This window comes from Rhinopithecus roxellana, chromosome 8 (genome assembly GCF_007565055.1).
Source record: "Rhinopithecus roxellana isolate Shanxi Qingling chromosome 8, ASM756505v1, whole genome shotgun sequence".
Classification (NCBI taxonomy): domain Eukaryota; kingdom Metazoa; phylum Chordata; class Mammalia; order Primates; family Cercopithecidae; genus Rhinopithecus; species Rhinopithecus roxellana.
Window position 1 is genome coordinate 14,599,319 of NC_044556.1, and position 21,570 is coordinate 14,620,888.

Sequence of the window (21,570 nt, forward strand, 5' to 3'; positions counted from 1 at the left end):
ATTTTTTTTTTTTTTTTTTGGGTGAGACAATTTTTTTTTTTTTGGGTGAGACAGTCTCGCTGTATCACCCATGGTGGAGTGCAGTAGTGTGATCTCGGCTCACTGCAACTTCCGCCTCCCAGGATGAAGCAATTCTCCTGTCTTACCCTCCCGAGTAGCTGGGATTACAGACGTGCACCACTGCACCTGGCTCAATTTTTTTTTTTCGTATTTTGAGTAGAGAAGGGGTTTCACCATGTTGGCCAGGCTGGTCTTGAACTCCTGACCTTAGGTCATCTACCCGCCTCGACCTCCCAAAGTGCTGGGATTACAGGTGTGAGCCACTGCACCTGGCCTTTTTTTTTTTTTTTTTTTCCAGTAGCAGTGATGGGGGGCGGTTCTGGCTATGTTGCCCAGATTAGTCTCGAACTTTTGAGTTCAAGTGATACTCCTGTCTCAGCCTCCCAAAGTGTGCTGGGATCATTGGTATGAGCCACTAAACCCAGTCTTAGAATATGCTTTTCTTTCTTTCTTTCTTTTTTTTTTTTTAATTATTTTATTTTATTATTATTATATTTTAAGTTCTAGGGTACGTGTGCATAACGTGCAGGTTTGTTACATATGTATACTTGTGTCATGTTGGTGTGCTGCACCCATCAACTCGTCAGCACCCATCAACTCGTCATTTACATCAGGTATAACTACCAATGCAATCCCTCCCCCCTCCCCTCTCCCTGTGATAGGCCCCGGTGTGTGATGTTCCCCTTCCCGAGTCCAAATGATCTCATTGTTTAGTTCCCACCTATGAGTGAGAACATGCGGTGTTTGGTTTTCTGTTCTTGTGATAGTTTGCTGAGAATGATGGTTTCCAGCTGCATCTATGTCCCTACAAAGGACACAAACTCATCCTTTTTTATGGCTGCATAGTATTCCATGGTGTATATGTGCCACATTTTCTTAATCCAGTCTGTCACTGATGGACATTTGAGTTGATTCCAAGTCTTTGCTATTGTGAATAGTGCCGCAGTAAACATACGTGTGCATGTGTCTTTATAGCAGCATGATTTTTTTTTTTTTTTTTTGAGACAGTCTCGCTCTGTTGCCCAGGCTGGAGTGCAGTGGTGTTATCTCGGCTCACTGCAAGCTCTGCCTCCCAGGTCCACGCCATTCTCCTATCTCAGCCTCCCGAGTAGCTGGGACTACAGGCGTCCACTACCACGCCCGGCTGATTTTTTGTATTTTTTTTTTTATTTTTTTTTATTTTTTATTTTTTTTGAGACGGAGTCTTGCTCTGCCGCCCAGGCTGGAGTGCAGTGGCCGGCTCTCAGCTCACTGCAAGCTCCGCCTCCCGGGTTCACGCCATTCTCCTGTCTCAGCCTCCCGAGTAGCTGGGACTACAGGCGCCCGCCTCGTCGCCCGGCTAGTTTTTTGTATTTTTTAGTAGAGACGGGGTTTCACCGTATTAGCCAGGATGGTCTCGATCTCCTGACCTCGTGATCCGCCCGTCTCGGCCTCCCAAAGTGCTGGGATTACAGGCTTGAGCCACCGCGCCCGGCCTGATTTTTTGTATTTTTAGTAGAGATGGGGTTTCACCGTGTTAGCCAGGATGGTCTCGATCTGCTGACCTCGTGATCCGTCCGCCTCAGCCTCCCAAAGTGCTGGGATTATAGGCGTGAGCCACTGGGCCCAGCTTTTTTTTTTTTTTTTTTGAGACGGAGTCTTGCTCTCTCACCTAGGCTAGAGTGCAGTGGTGCAATGATAGCTCACTGCGGCCTTGAATTCCTGGGCTGAAGCAATCCTCCTACCTCAGCCTCCTTTTCCTTAACAATTTATTTGTGGAGGAATCCTGGTCATTTTTCCCAGGAGGTCCAAATGGCTCTATCCAGATTGTAGAGATAACCAGGAGATGTCGCTTGCTGCGTGTGTCTGTTCTCCCTGTGAGCTGGTGGGTCGATGTGTTCCCACAGTGTCCCATAGCCAAGAACCACATGTGCTGTGCTCGAAATGTGGCCAGGAGGACCTGGAACGTACTGTGAGTGTAAAATACACACGGGCTGCTGGGCGCGGTGGCTCACGCCTGTAATCCCAGCACTTTGGGAGGCCGAGGCGGGCGGATCACAAGGTCAGGAGATTGAGACCATCCTGGCTAACACGGTGAAACCCCGTCTCTACTAAAAATACAAAAAACTAGCCGGGCGAGGTTGCGGGCATCTGTGGTCCCAGCTACTCGGGAGGCTGAGGCAGGAGAATGGTGTGAACCCAGGAGGCAGAGCTTGCAGTGAGCTGAGATCCGGCCACTGCACTCCAGCCTGGGTGACAGAGCGAGACTCCGTCTCAAAAAAAAAAGAAAATACACGTGGGCTTTTAGAGATCTGGTACAAAAGTAGCTCATTAATAACATTTTCATATTCATTCCATGTTGAAATAATCTTCTGTCTACACTGGGTTCTATGGAACATACTCCAATTGCTTCCACCTATGTCTACCTCTCAAACGTGCTTATTAGAAAGTTTAGAATTACACACGCAGTGTGTGTTCAGACGCTGTTTCCCTTGGTCGTTGCTGATGGAGATGTCAGATTATTGATCTTTGTGTGTGTGTTTTTTTTTTTTGAGACGGAGTCTCGCTCTGTCGCCCATGCTAGAGTGCAGTGGCATGATTATCTCAGCTCACTGCAAGCTCCACCTCCCAGGTTCAAGTGATTCTCTTGCCTCAGCCTCCCGAGTAGCTGGGATTACAGGCACCCGCCACCATGCCCGACTGATTTTTGTATTCTTAGTAGAGATTGGGTTTCACTGTGTTGGCCACACTAGTCTCGAACTCCTGACCTCATGATCCACCCACCTCGGCCTCCCAAAGTGTTGGGATTACAGGCGTGAGCCATGGTGCCCAGACTTGATTTTTATTTTTTTTTTGATGAGACGGTGTCTCACTGTTGCCCAGGCTGGAGTGCAGTGGTGCGATCTTGGCTCACTTCAGCCTCCGCCTCCTGTGTTCGAGCAATTCTCCTGCCTCAGCCTCATGGGTAAGCTGGGATTACAGGTGGGCGCCACCATGGCCAGCTAATTTTTGCATTTTTAGTAGAGATGGGGTTTCGCCATGTTGGCCAGGCTGGTCTAGAACTCCTGACCTCAGGTGATCAGCCTGCCTTGGCCTCCCAAAGTGTTGGAATTACAGGTGTGAGCTACCATGCCCGGCCCGCCGTTATGCGTCTTGCTTGTCCATTCTTGTTGGTTTGGTGCTCCTTAGCCAAAGGTTCAAACTCATTGTCCCCAGGGCATCCTGCAACGAAACTCTGGTTTCTGTATTTTCATCTTCTGTGAGTGCGGCTTTGATTGCTAGGGGGCGTAGCTGAGCTGTTGCCCCAGGTATCCTGAGAACACGTGGTGTTCAAGCGCTCTAAGAGTAGATTTAGGGGCCTCGACAGGGTCAGGTGGCCAGAATGTTCCAGCGTCCTCATTCCTTGCAGGGATGATTCTCTGAATGACTGTCGGATCATCTTCGTGGACGAAGTCTTCAAGATTGAGCGTCCGGGCGAAGGGAGCCCTATGGTTGACAACCCCATGAGACGTGAGTTCTGAGCCAGCCTTTCCCCATCTTCCGCGGTGGGCACGGGGCGGGGGCTCTTGTCCCGTCTCTGGCTTGGCCGGGCCCCGCCGGAGCTGACCCTGCTGCCCCGTGCCCAGGGAAGAGCGGGCCGTCCTGCAAGCACTGCAAGGACGACGTGAACAGACTGTGCCGGGTCTGCGCGTGCCACCTGTGCGGGGGCCGGCAGGACCCCGACAAGCAGCTCATGTGCGATGAGTGTGACATGGCCTTCCACATCTACTGCCTGAACCCGCCCCTCAGCAGCGTTCCCAGCGAGGATGAGTGGTGAGTATAGCCTTGCCTGCCGCAGGGAGACCAGAGTGGCCCCTGCAAATCCCCAGAGGGGCACTGAGGAGAGACAGGAGAGGGGCGGGCATGGCGGCTCACGCCGGCAATCCCAGTGCTTCGGGAGGCCAAGGCGGGAGGATCACTTGAGCTCAGGAGTTCAAGACCAGCCTGGGCAACGTAGAGACCCCGTTTCTTTTTTTTTCTTTTGTTTCCAAGACGGAGTGTCGCTCCGTCGCCCAGGCTGGAGTGCAGTGGCACGATCTCAGCTCACTGCAAGCTCCGCCTCCCAGGTTCATGCCATTCTCCTGCCTCAGCCTCCCCAGTAGCTGGGACTACAAGCGCCCGCCACCATGCCGGGCTAATTTTTTTGTATTTTTTTTTTTTTTTTTTAGTAGAGACGGGGTTTCACCGTGTTAGCCAGGATGGTCTTGATCTCCTGACCTCATGATGTCCCTGCCTCGGCCTCCCAAAGTGCTGGGATTACAGGCGTGAGCCACCGCAACCGGCCTTGAGACGGAGTCTTGCTCTGTCACCCAGACTGGAGTACAATGGCACTATCTCGGCTCACTGCAACCTCTGCCTCCCAGGTTCAAGCAATTCTCGTGCCTCAGCCTTCCGAGTAGCTGGGATTACAGGTGCCCGCCACCACACCCGGCTAATTTTTGTAGTTTTAGTAGAGACGGGGTTCCACCATCTTGGCCAGGCTGGTCTCAAACGCCTTCCCTCAAGTGATCTGCCTGCCTCAGCCTCCCAAAGTGCTGGGATTATAGGTGTGAGCCACCATGCCCGGCCTGGAGGCCCCATTTCTACAAAAAATTTAAGAAAAGTACCTGGGCATGGTGGTGCTTGTCTGTGGTCCCAGCCACTTGGGAGGCCGAGGTAGGAGGATCGGATCGCTGGAGCCCAGGAGGTCGAGGGTGCAGTGAACTGTGATCGTGCCACTGTACTCAGCCTGGGTGATGGGAGTGGGACCCTATTTCTTTCTTTTTTTTTTTTTTTTTGAGACAGAGTCTCGCTCTGTCGCCCAGGCTGGAGTGCAGTGGCCGGATCTCAGCTCACTGCAAGCTCCGCCTCCCGGGTTCACGCCATTCTCCTGCCTCAGCCTCCTGAGTAGCTGGGACTACAGGCGCCCACCACCTCGCCTGGCTAGCTTTTTTTTTGTATTTTTTTAGTAGAGACGGGGTTTCACCGTGTTAGCCAGGATGATCTCGATCTCCTGACCTCTTGATCCGCCCGTCTCGGCCTCCCAAAGTGCTGGGATTACAGGCTTGAGCCACTGCGCCCGGCCCGGGACCCTATTTCTTTAGAAAAATAAAAATAGGGTCAGGCGCAGTGGCTCATGCCTGTAATTCCAGCACTTTGGGAGGCTAAGGCAGGCGGATCACGAGGTCAGGAGACTGAGACCAGCCTGGCCAAGATGGTGAAACTCCGTCTCTATTAAAAATACAAAAAAATTAGCCAAGCATGGTGCCACGTGCCTATAATCCCAGCTACTTAGGAGGCTGAGGCAGGAGAGTTGCTTGAACCCGGGAGCCATGAGCTGAGATCGTACCACTGCAGTCAAGCCTGGCAACAGAGACTCCGTCTCAAAAAAAAAAAAAAAAAAAAAAAAAAAAAAAAAAAGGGCGGGAAAAGTGGTGAGGAAATTTTCCCACCCATGTTCCTTGAGTGGGCAAGACCTGTGGCCAGCCAGAGAACAGAGCCCAGGGGACTTCACAGCTTCTGTGAGAGGAGGTTTCATAGCCACTGTGTTCCTGGTGCACATGATGACAACTGTGGATGTGGATCGGGAGGTTGTGACACGCTGGGCTCGGGTCTGAGGACCTGTGTGTGTTCATGGTCACTCCTCCAGCACAGAAGTGGGTGCTGTTGTTGCCCTGCCCCCCATCGTGGAGATGGGGAAGCTGAGTCCACGGCAGGGAGAAGGCACCCATGGAATCTGCCCGTGTATTTCTCACATCCCACATTTCGTTCACTCCCACTGTTGGAAGATCCGTGGAATTCTCCCTGGAAGGCCAACAGAGAACCTGCTTGCTTCCTTCCCTTCCTTCCTTCTTTCCCTTCCCTTCCTCCTTTCTCTGCCTTCCCTCCCTTCCCTCTCCCTTCTCTCCCTTCTCTCTCTTCTCTCCCCTCCCCTCCCTTCCCTTTCCTTCCCTCCCTTCATCCTTCCTCCCTCCCTTCCTTCCTTCCTCCCTCCCTCCCTTCCTTCCTCCCTTCTCTTCCCTTCCCCCTTCCTTCTTCCCTCCCTCCCTCCCTTCTCTTCCCTTCTCTTCCCTTCTCTTCCCTTCTCTTCCCTTCTCTTCCCTTCTCTTCCCTTCTCTTCCCTTCTCTTCCCTTCTCTTCCCTCCCTTCCCTCCCTTCCCTCCCTTCCCTCGCCCTTCTCTCCCCTCCCCCTTCCCTCCCTCCCTCCCCTCCCCTTCCTTCCCTTCCTCCCTTCCCTGCCTCCCTTCCCTGCCTCCCTTCCCTGCCTCCCTTCCCTGCCTCCCTTCCCTGCTTCCCTTCCCTCCCCTCCCTTCCTCCTTCCTTCCTCCCTTCTCTTCCCTTCCTTCCCTTCCCTTCCCTTCCTTCCCTTCCCTTCCTTCCCTTCCCTTCCTTCCCTTCCCTTCCTTCCCTTCCCTTCTTTCCCTTCCCTTCCTTCCCTTCCCTTCCTTCCCTTCCCTTCCCTCTTTCCCTTTCTTCCCTCCTTCCCTCCCCTCCCCTCCCCCCGTCTCTTCCTTCCCTCCTTTCCTCCTTCCTTCCTCCCTTCCTCCCTTCTCTTCCCTTCCCTCCCTTCCTCCCTTCTCTTCCCTCCCTTTCCTCTCCCTTCTCTCCCATCCCCCTTTCCCTCCCCTCCCCCTTCCCTCCCCTCCCTCCCCTCCCATCCCCTCTTCCCTTCCCTTCCTTCCCTTCCCTCCCTCCCTTCCCTGCCTCCCTTCCCTCCCTTCCTCCTTCCTTCCTCCCTTCTTTTCCCTTCCCTTCCTTCCCTTCCCTTCCCTTCCTTCCCTTCCTCCCCTCCCTCCCCTCCCTCCCCTCCCCCCTCCCCTCCCTCTCTTCCTTCCCTCCCCCCCTCCCCTCCCTCCCTTCCTTCCCTCCCTTCCTTCCCTCCCTTCCTTCCCTCCCTTCCCTTCCTTCCCTCCCTTCCTTCCCTCCCTTCCTTCCCTCCCTTCCTTCCCTCCCTTCCTTCCCTCCCTTCCTCCCTTCCCTTCCTTCCCTTCCCTTCCCTTCCCTTCCTTCCCTTCCTACCTTCCCTTCCTACCTTCCCTTCCCTTCCTTCCCTCCCTTCCTTCCCTCCCTTCCTTCCCTCCCTTCCTTCCCTCCCTTCCTTCCCTCCCTTCCTTCCCTCCCTTCCTTCCCTCCCTTCCTCCTCCCTTCCTCCTTCCCTTCCCTTCCTTCCCTTCCTTCCTTCCCCCTTCCTTCCCTCCCTTCCTTCCCTCCCTTCCTTCCCTCCCTTCCTTCCCTCCCTTCCTTCCCTCCCTTCCTCCCCTCCCTTCCTCCCCTCCCTTCCTCCCCTCCCTTCCTTCCCTCCCTTCCTTCCCTCCCTTCTCTTCCCTCCCTTCCTCCTCCCTTCCTCCCTCCCTTCCCTTCCCTTCCCTTTCCTTCCCTCCCTTCCCTTCCTTCCCCCCTTCCCTTCCTTCCCTCCCTTCCTTCCCTCCCTTCCTTCCCTCCCTTCCTCCTCCCTTCCTCCCTTCCCTTCCTTCCCTCCTTCCCTCCCTTCCTTCCCTCCCTTCCTTCCCTCCCTTCCTTCCCTCCCTTCCTCCCTCCCTCCTTCCTCCCTTCCTTCCTCCCTTCCTCCCTTCCCTTCCTTCCCTTCCTACCTTCCCTTCCTTCCCTTCCCTCCCCTCCCTTCCTTCCCTCCCTTCCTTCCCTCCCTTCCTCCATCCCTTCCTTCCCTCCCTTCCTTCCCTCCCTTCATTCCCTCCCTTCCTTCACTCCCTCCTTCCCTCCCTTCCCTTCCCTTCCTTCCCTCCCTTCCCTTCCTTCTCCCTCCCTCCTTCCCTCCCTTCCTTCCCTCCCAATTCCTTCCCTCCATTCCTTCCCTCCCCTTCCTTCCCTCCCTTCCCTTGTCCTCCCCTTTCCCTTCCTTCCCTCCCTTCCCTTCCTTCCTCCCTTCTTCCCTCCTTTCCTTCCCTTCCCTTCCTTCCCTCCCTTCCTCCCTCCCTTCCTCCCTTCCCTCCTTCCCTTCCATTCCTTCCCTCCCTTCCTTCCCGCCCTTCCTTCCTCCTAAAATTCCCTTCCTTCCCTCCCTCCCTTCCCTCCCTTCGCCTCTCCTTCCTCCTCCCTTCCTTCCCTCCCCTTCCCTTTCTCCTCCCTTCCTTCCTCCCTTCCTTCCCTCCCCTTCCTTCCCTCCCTTCCTTCCCTCCCTTCCTTCCTCCCTTCCTTCCCTCCCTTCATTCCCTCCCTTCCTCCTCCCTTCCTCCCTTCCTCCTTCCTTCCCTTCCCTTCCTACCTTCCCTCCTTCCCTTCCTTCCCTTCCTACCTTCCCTTCCCTTCCCTTCCTACCTTCCCTTCCCTTCCTTCCTTCCCTCCTTCCTTCCCTTCCCTTCCTTCCCTTCCCTTCCCTCCCTTCCCTTCCCTTCCCTTCCCTTCCTACCTTCCCTTCCTTCCCTTCTTTCCCTTCCTTCCCTTCCCTTCCCTCCCTTCCCTTCCCTCCCTTCCCTCCCTCCTTCCTTCCTTCTTCCCTCCCTTTCTCCCTTCCCTTCCCCTCCCTTCCCTTCCCCTCCCTTCCCTCTCTTCCCTTCTCTCCCCTCCCCTCCCTTCCCTTCCCTTCCTTCCCCTCCCCTCCCCTCCCTCTCTTCCTTCCCTCCCTTCCTTCCCTCCCTTCCTCCTTCCTTCCCCCTTCCTTCCTCCCTTCCCTCCCCTCCCCTCCCCTCCCCTTCCCTCCCCCTTCCCTTCCCTCCCTCCCCCTCCCCTCCTCTCCCCTCCCCTCCCCTCCCTTCCCCTCCCTTCCCCTCCCTTCCCCTCCCTTCCCCTCCCTTCCCCTCCCTTCCCTTCCTTCCCTTCCCTTCCTTCCCTTCCCTTCCTTCCCTTCCCTTCCTTCCCTTCCCTTCCTTCCCTTCCCTTCCTTCCCTTCCCTTCCTTCCCTTCCCTTCCTACCTTCCCTTCCTTCCCTTCTTTCCCTTCCTTCCCTTCCCTTCCCTCCCTTCCCTTCCCTCCCTTCCCTCCCTCCTTCCTTCCTCCCTCCCTCCCTTCCCCTCCTTTCCCTCCATTCCCTTCTCTCCCCTCCCCTCCCTTCCCTTCCTTCCCCTCCCCTCCCTCCCCTTCCTTCCCTTCCCTTTCCTTCCCTCCTTTCCTTCCTTTCCTTCCTTTCTTTCCTTTCATTCTTTTCCTTCCTCCCCTCCCCCCTTCCCCCTCCCTCCCCTCCCTTCCTCCCTCCCTTTCTTTTCTTTCTTTACTTTCTTTCAATGGAATCTTACTCTGTCCTCCAGGCTGGAGTGCAGTGGTGCAACCTCAGCTCACTGCAACCCCTGCCTCCTGGTTTCAAGTGATTATCCTGCCTCAGCCTCCTGAGTAGCTGGGATTACAGGTGCCCACCACCATACCCAGCTAAGTTTTGTATTTTTAGTAGAGATGGGGTTTTACCATGTTGGCCAGGCTGGTCTTGAATTCCTGACCTCAGGTGATCTGCCTGCCTTGACCTCCCAGAGTGCTGGGATTACAGGCATGAGCCCCCGCGCCTGGCTTAGTTTGAATGAATTTAAATGTAAACAGCCTCGTGCGTGTGCCAAGTGGCCCGCAGTGTGGACAGGGCAGGATGGAAGGGGTGCCGGGCGGGGAGAGCTGTGTCCGTGACGCATGGGCAGAGGGCACGTGTTGGCTGAGACGTCTGCCAGGCTGGGCGTGGGCAGTGACAATCCCGACCCCACAGGTACTGCCCTGAGTGCCGGAATGATGCTAGCGAGGTGGTGCTGGCGGGAGAGCGGCTGAGAGAGAGCAAGAAGAAGGCGAAGATGGCCTCGGCCACATCGTCCTCGCAGCGGGACTGGGGCAAGGTGAGGCGGGTCCTCCCCACGCGCCCGCGGCTCTTCCCCCCCTGCCAACCCCCGTGGCTCACGCTGTTGTTCTTTGTGTCTGCGCCTGGGACAGGGCATGGCCTGTGTGGGCCGCACCAAGGAATGCACCATCGTCCCGTCCAACCACTACGGACCCATCCCGGGGATCCCCGTGGGCACCATGTGGCGGTTCCGAGTCCAGGTACCTGCAGCGTCCCCGGGCTCCAGGGGCCACGCGGGCTCATCCTGCTTTTCTGGGGGCAGTTTTCTCCTGGCCTCGGCCAGCCAGGGGTCAAGGTGGTTACCAGGTCCCAGCGGTGCCTTGTCCAGCCGCAGAGAGGTGTGGAAAGTGTGCAGGTTTGGGTTCACTCCTTATTTTACCGGAGACCTGAAATCAATCCTTGGGAGCGGAGGCTGGTGCTCCTCTGCTTGGAGGCACATAAGGTCATTCCCAAAGCTCCTCTCCCAGGGAAGTGGTGGCAGCTGCTAAAAGGGACTTGTCTCAGCCCTGGTTGTGATCTGTCACTGGGGCAGCTCCCACCTGTGACTGGGCGTTGACAGTGCTGGGTGCTGTCAGCTGTGGGCTGTGTGTCACGGCAGACGAGACACTGGCACTAGTGACATTGGAGCCAGGTGGTTCTCTGGGGCGGGGCCATCCTGGGCGCTGCAGGGTGCTGAGCAGCGTCCCTGGCCTCCACCCACTTCACGTCGCCCCAAGTCATGACAACCAGAAACGTCTCCAGGCATCTGAGTGTCCCCTGGGAGGCAAAACTGCCCCTGGGTGAGACGCACTGAGCTGGGTGGACGAGCTGGGCCTCCTCATGGAGTTCATGGGGCCAGGCGTGCAGCGGCTAGGAGCTCCTGGGGCAGCATTGTATCTCTAGGGCTTAGCAGCTGGCCGGGGCCCCATGTTTAGGCCAGGGCCTCTCAGGGCATTCTGTGGAGTGAGTGGCAGGCTGGACCTCAACCGGCCCAATGAGGGCTGGCTTTTTTTTTTTTTTGCAGACGGAGTCTCACTCTGTCGCCCAGGCTGGAGTGCAGTGGCCGGATCTCAGCTCACTGCAAGCTCTGCCTCCCATATTCATGCCATTCTCCTGCCTCAGCCTCCCGAGTAGCTGGGACTATAGGTGCCTGCCACCTCGCCCGGCTAGTTTTTTGTATTTTTTAGTAGAGACGGAGTTTCACTGTGTTATCCAGAATGGTCTCGATCTCCTGACCTCGTGATCCGCCCGTCTCGGCCTCCCAAAGTGCTGGGATTACAGGCTGAGCCACCGCGCCTGGCCAGGCCGGCTTGTATATCATAACCTCATTTAGAACTCAGTCCCACCAGATACTTGTCACCCCCACTTTTCTTTTTTTTGAGATGGAGTCTTGCTCTGTTGCCCAGGCTAGGGTGCAGTGGTGTGGTCTCGGCTCACTGCAACCTCCCTCTCCTGGGTTCAAGCGATTCTCCTGTCTCAGCCTCCCCAGTAGCTGGGATCACAGAGACACGCCACCACGCCTGGCTAATTTTTGTATTTTTAGTAGAGACAGGGTTTTAGCTTGTTGGCCAGGCTGGTCTTGAACCCCTGACCTCAAGTGATCCACCCACCTTGGCCCCTGAAAGTGCTGGGATTACAGGTGTGAGCCATCGTGCCCGGCCATCACCCCCACTTTCTGGAGGCCGAAGTGGAGCATCAGGGATCAGCAGTGAGGCTGCCCCGTGCACGCTTGATGGGAATGGCATTCATGCCAGCTGTTCTCATGGTGCAGCTCAAACTGGCCATCTCTGGCCGAGCAGCACACATAGTAGGCCACTCGCAGGCCTACACGTTTGGCGTAAAAGTGAGGCCACTGGCTCCGCGGAGTAGGGAGGAGGAGGGTGGTGGAGCTTCTCTGCTGCAGTCATTGCAGAGGACACCATGTATGTCTTGGTGGCATCCTCAGGTCAGCGAGTCGGGTGTCCATCGGCCCCACGTGGCCGGCATCCATGGCCGGAGCAACGACGGAGCGTACTCCCTAGTCCTGGCGGGGGGCTACGAGGATGACGTGGTGAGTGTGTGCATGGGAGGCGTGGGGGAGGGTTGCTGTATTTTTTTGGATGGTGGTAAAATACATACAACAACATTTCCCATCCTAGCGTTTTTTAAATGCTCAGTTCCCAGTGGCATGAAGTATATTCCCATTGCTATGCAACCATCACCACCACCATCTCCAGAAGTTTCTCATCTTAACCTGAAACGTCACCTCCACGAAGCACTTGCTCCCCACCCCCTCCCAGTCCCTGGCACCCCCCAACCTGCTTCCTGCCTCTGTGACTGACAACTCTGGAGACCTCCTAGGAGTGGAATCACACAGTGTGTGTCCTTACGTGCCTGGCTCCTCTCCTGAGCCCGACGTCCTTGCTTTGTCCATGTTGTCGCACGTGTCAGGGTTCCCCTTTCGCTCACGGCCGAGTCCTATTCTGCTGTGTGGAGGGACCTCGCTGTGTCGATCTGTCTGTCCGTCTGTGGGCACTGGGGTTCCTTCCCCTTTTGACTGCTGTGAATAGATCTGCTATGAACATGGCTGTACAAGTATCTCCAGCCCGTTTTCTGTTCTTTTGGGTGTATATCCAGAGGTGGAATTCAAGGGTCCTGTGATAATTCTATGTTGAATGTTTTTCTTTTTTTTTTTTTTTTTTTTTTTTTGGAGACTGAGTCTCATTCTGGCTGAAGTGCAGTGGTGTGATCACAACTCACTGCAGCCACTGCCTCCTGGGCTCTAGTGATCCTCCCACATCAGCCTCCCAAGAAGCTGGGACTTACAGGCATTATGCACTGCCATGCCAAGCTAATTTTTTGGAGATGGAGTATCGCTCTGTCACCAGGCTGGAGTGCAGTGGTACGGTCTCGGCTCACTGCAACCTCTGCCTCCTGGGTTCAAGTGATTCTCCTGCCTCAGCCTCCCAAGTAGCTGGGATTACAGGCACGTGCCATCATGCCCAGCTAATTTTTGTATTTTTAGTAGAGACAGAGTCTCACCATGTTGTTCAGGGTGGTCTTGAACTCCTGACCTCGTGATCTGCCCACCTCGGCCTCCCAAAGTACTGGGATTACAGGCGTGAGCCACTGTGCCCAGCGCGAAGCTAATTTTTTTTTTTTTTTTGAGACGGAGTCTCGTTCTGTTGCCCAGGCTGGAGTGCCATGGCGCGATCTTGGCTCACTGCAAGCTCCGCCTCCTGGGTTCATGCCATTCTCCTGCCTCAGCCTCTGAAGTAGCTGGGACCACAGGCGCCTGCCACCATGTTTGGCTAATTTTTTTTTTTTTGTATTTTTTAGTAGAGATGAGGTTTCACTGTATTAGCCAGGATGGTCTCGATCTCCTGATCCCGTGATCCACCCGCCTCGGCCTGCCAAAGTGTTGGGATTACAGGCGTGAGCCACTGCGCCCGGCCACGCCAACCTAATGTTTGTATTTTTTTTTTTGTGTGTGGTGATGGGGTTTCACCATGTTGCCCAGGCTGATCTTGAACTCCTGGGCTTAAGTGATCCTCACGCCCCAGCCTCCCAAAGTGCTGGGATTATAGGTGTGAGCCACTGTGCCCAGCCCTCTGTTTAGTTTCTTGAGGACGCACCACACCGTACAGTCGCTTCGCCATTCTGCAGTCTCACCGACAGTTTACAGAGGGCTCCAATTTCCCCACGTTCTCACCAACACTTGTTATTTTCTGTTTCTTTGAAAGTAGCCATCCTGGGGGGTTTGCTTTCGATGCAGTCTCTCTTTTTGCCTCTGCAGAGGGTTCACCCAGCCTTCTTATCTGTTTCAGGACAATGGGAATTTTTTCACATACACAGGTAGTGGTGGCCGAGATCTTTCCGGCAACAAGAGGACCGCGGAACAGTCTTGTGATCAGAAACTCACCAACACCAACAGGTTCGTGGAATCAGCCTTCTTATTTCCTGAGCGGCACACATCTGCCGAGTCCTTGGTTCTGTTTTGGGCCTCATGTCCGGCAAGTGATAGTCTCATTAGGAGCTTAGTAGAACATAGTGATTGATGCCTGGCATTCAGTTCCTCTCTCTTTTTTTTTTTTTTGATGGAGTTTTGCTCTTGTCCCCCAGGCTGTAGTGCAGTGGTACCATCTTGGCTCACTGTAACCTCTGCCTCCCAGGTTCAAGTGATTCTCCTGCCTCAGCCTCCTGAGTAGCTGGGATTACAGGTGCCTGCTACCATGCCTGGCTACTTTTTGCACTTTTAGTAGAGACGGGGTTTCACCATAGACAGGGTTTCATCATGTTGGCCAGGCTGGTCTCCAACTCCTGACCTCAAGTGATCTGCCTGCCTCTGTCTCCCAAAGTGCTGGGATTACAGGTGTGAGCCCCTACGCCCGGTCTGGTTCCTCCCTTCTATGTGCCATATACTGTGAGCCATTCAGATGGATGAGAGCAAACTTCCCTATAAAAGGCCAGAGAATAGGTATCTTGGGTTGTTAGTTTGTTTGAGATAGGGTCTTGCTCTGTTGCCCAGGCTGAAGTGCAGTGGTACAATCTCTGCTTACTGCAACCTCTGCCTCCTGGGCTCAAGCAATTCTCCTGCCTCAGCCTCCTGAGTTGCTGGGATTTCAGGTGCGTGCCACCTCACCTGGCTAATTTTTGTATTTTTAGTAGAGATGGGGTTTCGCCATGTTGGTCAGGCTGATCTCGAACCCCTGACCTCCGGTGATCCGCTCTCCTCAGCCTCCCAGTGTTGATATTACAGGCATGAGCCACTGCGCCTGGCTGATAGTAGGTATCTTAATGCTGGGCCTGGTGGCTTGCACTTATAATTCTTGCACTTCAGGAGGCCGAGGCTCGAGGATCAACTGAGTTCAGGGAGTTCAAGGCCAGCCTGGGCAATGTAGTGAGACACCCCATCTACAAAAAAGTAAAAATAAAAAAATGAGCAACAGAGCGAGACTCCGTCTCAAAAAAAAAAAAGTGAGCTGGGTGTGTTAGCATGTGCCTATAGTCACAGCGACTCAGGAGGCCGAGGCAGGAGGATCACTTGAGCCCAGGAGGCCGAGGCTGCAGTGAGCTGAGATTGCGCCACTGCACCCCAGCTTCAGCAACAGACTCAGATCTTGTTTCCAAAAAAAAAAAAAAAACCTTCAAAATAGATTGCTTCTGGCCGGGCTCGGTGGCTCACGCCTGTAATCCCAGCACTTTGGGAGGCCGAGGCGGGCGGATCACGAGGTCAAGAGATCAAGACCATCCTGGCGAACACAGTGAAACCCCGTCTCTACTAAAAATACAAGAAAATCAGCCGGGTGTGGTGTTGGGCGCCTGTAGTCCCAGCTTCTAGGGAGGCTGAGGCAGGAGAATGGCATGAACCCAGGAGGCGGAGCTTGCAGTGAGTGGAGATGGCGCCACTGGCACTCCAGCCTGGGCGACAGAGCGAGACTCCGTCTCAAAAAAAAAAAAAAAAATAGATTGCTTCAGCTGTGCAGGTCACACAGTCTATGCAGAGAACCTCTTCAGCTCTTGTGTCATAGCACAAAATCAGCCACAGACCCTATGTAAGTGAATGAGCATAGCTGGGTTCCAGTGAATTTTATTTGCAAAAGGATGTGATGGGCCAGAATTTGCTTGGCCCCTGATGATAGGATGGGGGTGGACTTTTTCAGCATAAAAACTATTATATAAGCCCAAAGGAAAAGACAGATTCGATGATCTAAACATTATAAATATATGACATAAATAAATCCTATAAATTAAAAGCCAGATGACTAGGAGGAGTTCTTGACATGACACATGATTGTGTCTTTATACTATAAAGAGCTGTTGCAAATCAACAAACTCATAGAAGAGCCGGGTGCAGTGGCTCACGACTGTAAAACCAGCACTTTGAGAGGCCAAGGGAGGTGGGTCACCTGAGGTCAGGAGCTCAAGACTAGCCTGGCCAATGTGGTGAAACCCCATCTCTACTAAAAATACAAAAATTAGCTGGGTGTGGTAGCAGGCACCTGTGATCCCAGCTGCTTGGGAGGCTGAGGCAGGAGAATTGCTTGAACCCAGGGAGGCGGAGGTTGCAGTGAGCCGAAATTATGCCATTGCAGTCCAGCCTGGGTGACAGGAGTGAGACTCCATCTCAAAAAAAAGAAAAGAAACTCATAAAGAGGCCGGGCGTGGTGGCTCACGCCTGTAATCCCAGAACTTTGGGAGGCCGAGGTGGGCGGATCACGATGTCAGGAGATCGAGACCATCCTGGCTAACACGGTGAAACTCCATCTCTACTAAAAATACAAAAAAAAAAAAAAATCAGCCTGGCATGGTAGTGGGCACCTGTAGTCCCAGCTACTCGGGAGGCTGAGGCAGGAGAATGGCATGAAGCCAGGAGGTGGAGCTTGCAGTGAGCCAAGATCGCTCCACTGCACTCCAGCCTGGGCGCCAGAGCGAGATTCCATCTCAAAAAAAAAAAAAAAAAAGAATATGGAAATAATGCACAAAAGACATGCAAACGGCCAGTGGCCACAATAAATTGTTCGACTTTTGTAATCAAATACAAACGGAGGCTGTGGTGAGATACTCTTTGTTTCTCCGATAAAGCTGGCCAAAAACTCTAAAATGTTGAGATTGATCAGGGAGTATAATAGCATTCCACTGTTGGTAGAAATACAAATTGGAACCATCTTTCTGGAAATCTCTTCTGCCTGTTTGTACGAAGAGCTTTATAAATGAACTATTCTTGACACTGTAATTCCGCTTTGAAAAATGTCTTTAGGAGACCTCTAGCTAGGTAGAAATATAAGATATAATGTTTTTCATACCATTATCTAAAACAACTGGCACATACACACATTCACACACACATATACATACTCTCTCTCACACAAAATCGGTAACTAAGTATCTAAAAAACACATGGACCATGGGTGGTGTGTCACATGCCACAGTTCCAGCACTTTGGGAGGCTGAGGTGGGAAGATTGCTTGAGGCTAGAAGTTTGAGACCTGCTTGTGCAACATAAAATTAAGCAAAATTGAAATTACAAAAAGTTTCAAAAAAAGTTAGCTAGTTATGGTTGTGGGGGCCTATAGTCCCAGCTTGGGAGCCGGAGGTGGGAGGATGGCTTGAGCCCAGGAGGCTGCAGTGAGTAAGGCATGATCATGCCATGCCATTCCAGCCCGGGTGACAGAGTGAGACCCTTTCTCTGTTTTTTTTTTTTACCTGTGTGTGTGTGTGTGTGCGCGCGTGCGCGTGCTTTGTTTTGTTTTTTTTGAGGCAGGGTCTCCCTCTGATGTTCAGGGTGGAGTTCAGTGGTGTGATCATAGCTCATTGCAGCCTCGACCTCCTTGGGCTCAACTGACCCTCCCACCTTAGCCTCCAGAGTAGCTGGGACTACAAGTGCATGCCACCACGCCTGGCTAAGTTTTTTTTTTTTTTTTTTTTTTGGTGGAGATGAGGTTTTGCTGCGTTGGCCAGGCTGGTCTTGAACTCCTGGGCTCAGGCAATCCTCCCGTCTATATATATTGTTTTTGAAATATTAATCTTTTTTTTGTTTTTGAGACAGAATCTCACTTTGCCCAGGCTGGAGTGCAGTGGCGTAATCTCGGCTCACTGAAACCTCTGCCTCCCAGGCTTAAGCGATTCTCCTGCCTCAGCCTCCTAAGTAGCTGGAATTACAGGCGCCTGCCACCACGCCCGGCTAACTTTGGTATTTTTAGTGGAGACGGGGTTTCATCATGTAGGTCAGGCTGATCTCGAACTCCTGACCTCGGGATCTGCCTGCTTCTGCCTCCCAAAGTGCTGGGATTACAGGCCTGAGCCATCACTCCCGACTCCTGTGGTTCCTTTTTGGGGGGCACATCCTCACCTATAATGCGTGGGGTCCTGACTGTCCCCACAGGGCGCTGGCTCTCAACTGCTTTGCTCCCATCAATGACCAAGAAGGGGCTGAGGCCAAGGACTGGCGGTCAGGGAAGCCGGTCAGGGTGGTGCGCAACGTCAAGGGTGGCAAGAACAGCAAGTACGCCCCGGCCGAGGGCAACCGCTACGATGGCATCTACAAGGTGAGTGCCCCTTGGGGAAGCCGGGGGCTCTGTCCCCACTGGGGCTGCCTCTGGTGGACCTGACACTGATGCCCGCTCCCTGCAGGTGGTGAAATACTGGCCTGAGAAGGGGAAGTCCGGGTTTCTCGTGTGGCGTTACCTCCTGCGGAGGGACGATGATGAGCCTGGTCCTTGGACGAAAGAAGGGAAGGACCGGACCAAGAAGCTGGGGCTGACCATGCAGGTGCGTCTGGGATGAGGGATGGCACTTTGGGAGGCCAAGGCGGATGGATCCCTTAAGGTCAAGAGTTCAAGACCAGTCTGGCCACCATGGCGAAACCTCATCTCTACTAAAAATACAAAAATTAGCTGGCCGTGGTCGTGGGTGCCTGTAATCCCAGCTACTGAGGTGGCCGAGGCAGGAGAATTGCTTGAACCCGGAAGGTGGAGGTTTCATTGATCCGAGATGGCGCCACTGCACTGTAGCCTGGGTGACAGAGTGAGAATCCGTCTCAAAAACAGCACCACCGGACTCTGTGATGACTCTGGCACTTCCCACCCAGGCAGCCTGGGCACCACGTGAACCGCTCGGAGGCTGTCATCCTTAAAGGTCATTGCGGGTCGCAGAATGAGCCTGGCCTGGGCTTGTGGTGCTCACGGTCTGGACCGTGCCGAGCACTCTGAGAGGCCTCCCGTCTCGGGCCCATGCTTTCCTGGTTTCTCTCTGATCCAGAACAATTTCCAGGGCCCCAGCTGATGGCGCCCCCCTAGCTGTCCTATATAAATCCTCCAGCCAGGGGGTGATGGGGATGCGCAGATGACATTTGCGTCTCTGCCTGCCGTGTCTCAGAGTTGAAAACCAGACTAGCTTGTCTTTGTTGTGTCGGTAAAGGGATCGCTGCAGACCAGTCAGGCATCTGATGTCCTGTTTTCACTTCTCTTGGCTCATTAAAAAAAAAACAAAAAACAAAAAAAACAGAAACAAACCAACCAAACTGGTGGAATCCAGAGAGGTCCGGATGGAAAAATGGGGAGGATGAATATCCCCGAGCCATCTCTCACCTCCCCGCTGCTGTGGGATCTGCCGAGAGCTTGTTCAGGGAGCGGCGCAGCATTTTGGCAACACGGTGTTTTCTGTCCATTGCAGGGAGCTGCTTTACAGCAGATGAACTGTGGGACTATTTAAGGAATCTTAATTGCTGTCAAGAGCCTGACATCGTCTACCCGAGGGGGTCGCTAAGGTTGTCTTTTGAACGGATTTGTGCAAATTTCAAAAGGGGAATTTCAGAAGCTGAGGAACTAGAGAGAAAAATAGTAATGGGAGAGACAACCTCAGCTTCTGTTGGGAGTAGGATTTTATTTGGTTGTTTTTTTGAGATGGAGTCTCGCTCTGTTGCCCAGGCTGGAGTGCAGTGGTGAGATCTCAGCTCACCGCAGCCTCCACCTCCCAGGTTCAGGCGATTCTCCTGCCTCAGCCTCCCGAGTAGCTGGGATTACAGATGCCCACCACCACGCCCGGCTAACTTTTGTAGTTTTAGTAGAGACGGGTTTTCATCTTGTTGGTCAGGCTGGTCTTGAACTCCTGACCTCAGGTGATCCACCTGCCAGTGCCTCCCAAAGTGCTGGGATTACAGGCGTAAGCCACCACTCCCAGCCTTTTCTTTCTTTTTTTTTTTTTTTTTTTTTTGAGATGGAGTCTTGCTCTGTCACCTAGGCTGGAGTGCAGGCGTGATCATGGCTCATTGCAACCTCCACCTCCCAGGCTCAAGCGATTCTCCTGTCTCAGCCTCCCGCATAGCTGGGATCACAGGTGCACCACCATGCCCAGCTAATTTTTGTATTTCTAGTAGAGATGGGATTTTGCCATGTTGGCCAGGCTAGTGTGGAACTCCCGACCTCAGGTGATCCACTTGCTTCTGCCTCCCAAAGTGCTGGGATTATAGGTGTGAGCTGCTGACCCTGGCCAGGATTTTTTTTTTTTTTTCTGACTCTCATCTCCATTGCAACATAAAGATGTGAAAGGAGCTCGAAGATTTCCCGAGACACTGGAGAGTCAGACGTGACTGTAGGTTTCTTCAAAATAGAGCGATGGTGCCCTATGAGGACAGGGAGGGCACGAGTCCTCAGAATCATCAGAATTTGGCCAACTAAGGCTCTGGGGTCAGGTGTTCATAAGTGAAGTTTCTGAGGAAACAGTCGCGCTCACTCACTGAAGTAGCCTGCCCTCAGCACTTGCAGTCCAGACCCATAAGGCTTGAAAACATTTACCCTAGGGGCCCTAGAAGCAAAAGCTTGCCTGCCCTCATGTCAATCATAAAGACGAGATCTTATTGGTGGGATGTGCTGCTGAACACGTCACCAGCGTTCACTCACATTAAATGCGCTTACCCCGACCCTGCCAGGTGGAGCTTGGCCGATTATCTCCTCTTAGTCTCCTCTTGTTCGTAGTGAAGCTTTGCGATTAGGCAGGATTAGCCACTGGTCGAGGCTCCACAGTGAAGGAAGAGCTGAGTCCACAGGCGTCCCCACCCCCCGTTACCAGGGGACACTTCCAAAGTCCTCGGCACATGCCTGAAACCAGAGATAGTCCCAAACCATAGATACATAATGTTTTTTTTCTTTTTCTTTCTTTTTTTTTTTTTTTTTTGAGACGGAGTCTCGCTCTGCCGCCCAGGCTGGAGTGCAGTGGCCAGATCTCAGCTCACTGCAAGCTCCGCCTCCCAGGTTTACGCCATTCTTCTGCCTCAGCCTCCCGAGTAGCTGGGACTACAGGCGCCCACCACCTCACCCGGCTAATTTTCTGTATTTTTTAGTAGAGACGGGGTTTCACCGTGTTAGCCAGGATGGTCTCGATCTCCTGACCTCGTGATCCGCCCGTCTCGGCCTCCCAAAGTGCTGGGATTACAGGCTTGAGCCACCGCGCCCGGCCCACACTGGGCTATTTTTTAAAATTTTTTTGAAGAGGGAATCTTGCTATGTTGCCCAGGCTGGTCTCAAACTCCTGGGCTCAAGCGATCCCCCTGCCTTGGCTTCCCAAAGTGCTGAGCTTATGTAATAAAAATTGTAATGTTTAATATTAACATTTTATATTTAGCCTGTAATCCCAGCACTTCGGATGACTGAGGCAGGTGGATCATCTGAGGTCAGGAGTTCAAGACCAGCCTGGCCAACATGGTGAAGCCCTATCTCTACTAAAAATACAAAAATGAGCTGGGTGTGGTGGCAGGCACCTGTAACCCCAGCTACTCGGGAAGCAGAGGCAGGAGAATCGAGACGCTGGACAAAGGGGAAGGTTCAGTATTTAATCATACGCCTCAGAACAGTGTGCAGTTTACAATTTAGGAATTGTTTCTGGAATATTCCATGTAACATTTTCAGTTGACTTTGGGTCACTGAAACAGCAAAACTAGATAAGGGAGGACTACCCTGTGCTCTTCAGGGGGATCGGGGGTCAGGTGCGTTTGGAAACCCAGACCTGGCAAGGGGGCGGGAAGAGCAGGCGGGTCCCAGGGGGCCCCAAGCCTGACTCACACCCGTCCCTCCTTCTCCTGAAGTATCCAGAAGGCTACCTGGAAGCCCTGGCCAACCGAGAGCGAGAGAAGGAGAACAGCAAGAGGGAGGAGGAGGAGCAGCAGGAGGGGGGCTTCACATCCCCCAGGACGGGCAAGGGCAAGTGGAAGCGGAAGTCGGCAGGTGAGCATCTGGTGGGTGTGGGGTGGGCGTCTTATGTGTGTGGGAGCAGGTGGGTGTCTCGTGGGT

General features: G+C 53.6%; 1 protein-coding gene across 3 annotated transcripts in view; it reads left to right on the top strand.

Moving 5' to 3' along the window:
* UHRF1 (ubiquitin like with PHD and ring finger domains 1) overlaps positions 1 to 21,570 on the top strand; it is a 54,875-nt gene that overhangs the window by 25,457 nt on the left and 7,848 nt on the right. For all 3 annotated transcript variants that reach the window (XM_030936623.1, XM_010367224.2, XM_030936624.1), the window contains 9 exons: positions 3,449 to 3,549; positions 3,666 to 3,852; positions 9,701 to 9,824; positions 9,919 to 10,026; positions 11,751 to 11,855; positions 13,612 to 13,718; positions 17,670 to 17,832; positions 17,918 to 18,055; positions 21,366 to 21,504. In XM_030936623.1, the coding sequence (XP_030792483.1) occupies positions 3,449 to 3,549; positions 3,666 to 3,852; positions 9,701 to 9,824; positions 9,919 to 10,026; positions 11,751 to 11,855; positions 13,612 to 13,718; positions 17,670 to 17,832; positions 17,918 to 18,055; positions 21,366 to 21,504 (1,172 nt within the window). The remainder of the gene's footprint in view (positions 1 to 3,448; positions 3,550 to 3,665; positions 3,853 to 9,700; positions 9,825 to 9,918; positions 10,027 to 11,750; positions 11,856 to 13,611; positions 13,719 to 17,669; positions 17,833 to 17,917; positions 18,056 to 21,365; positions 21,505 to 21,570) is intronic.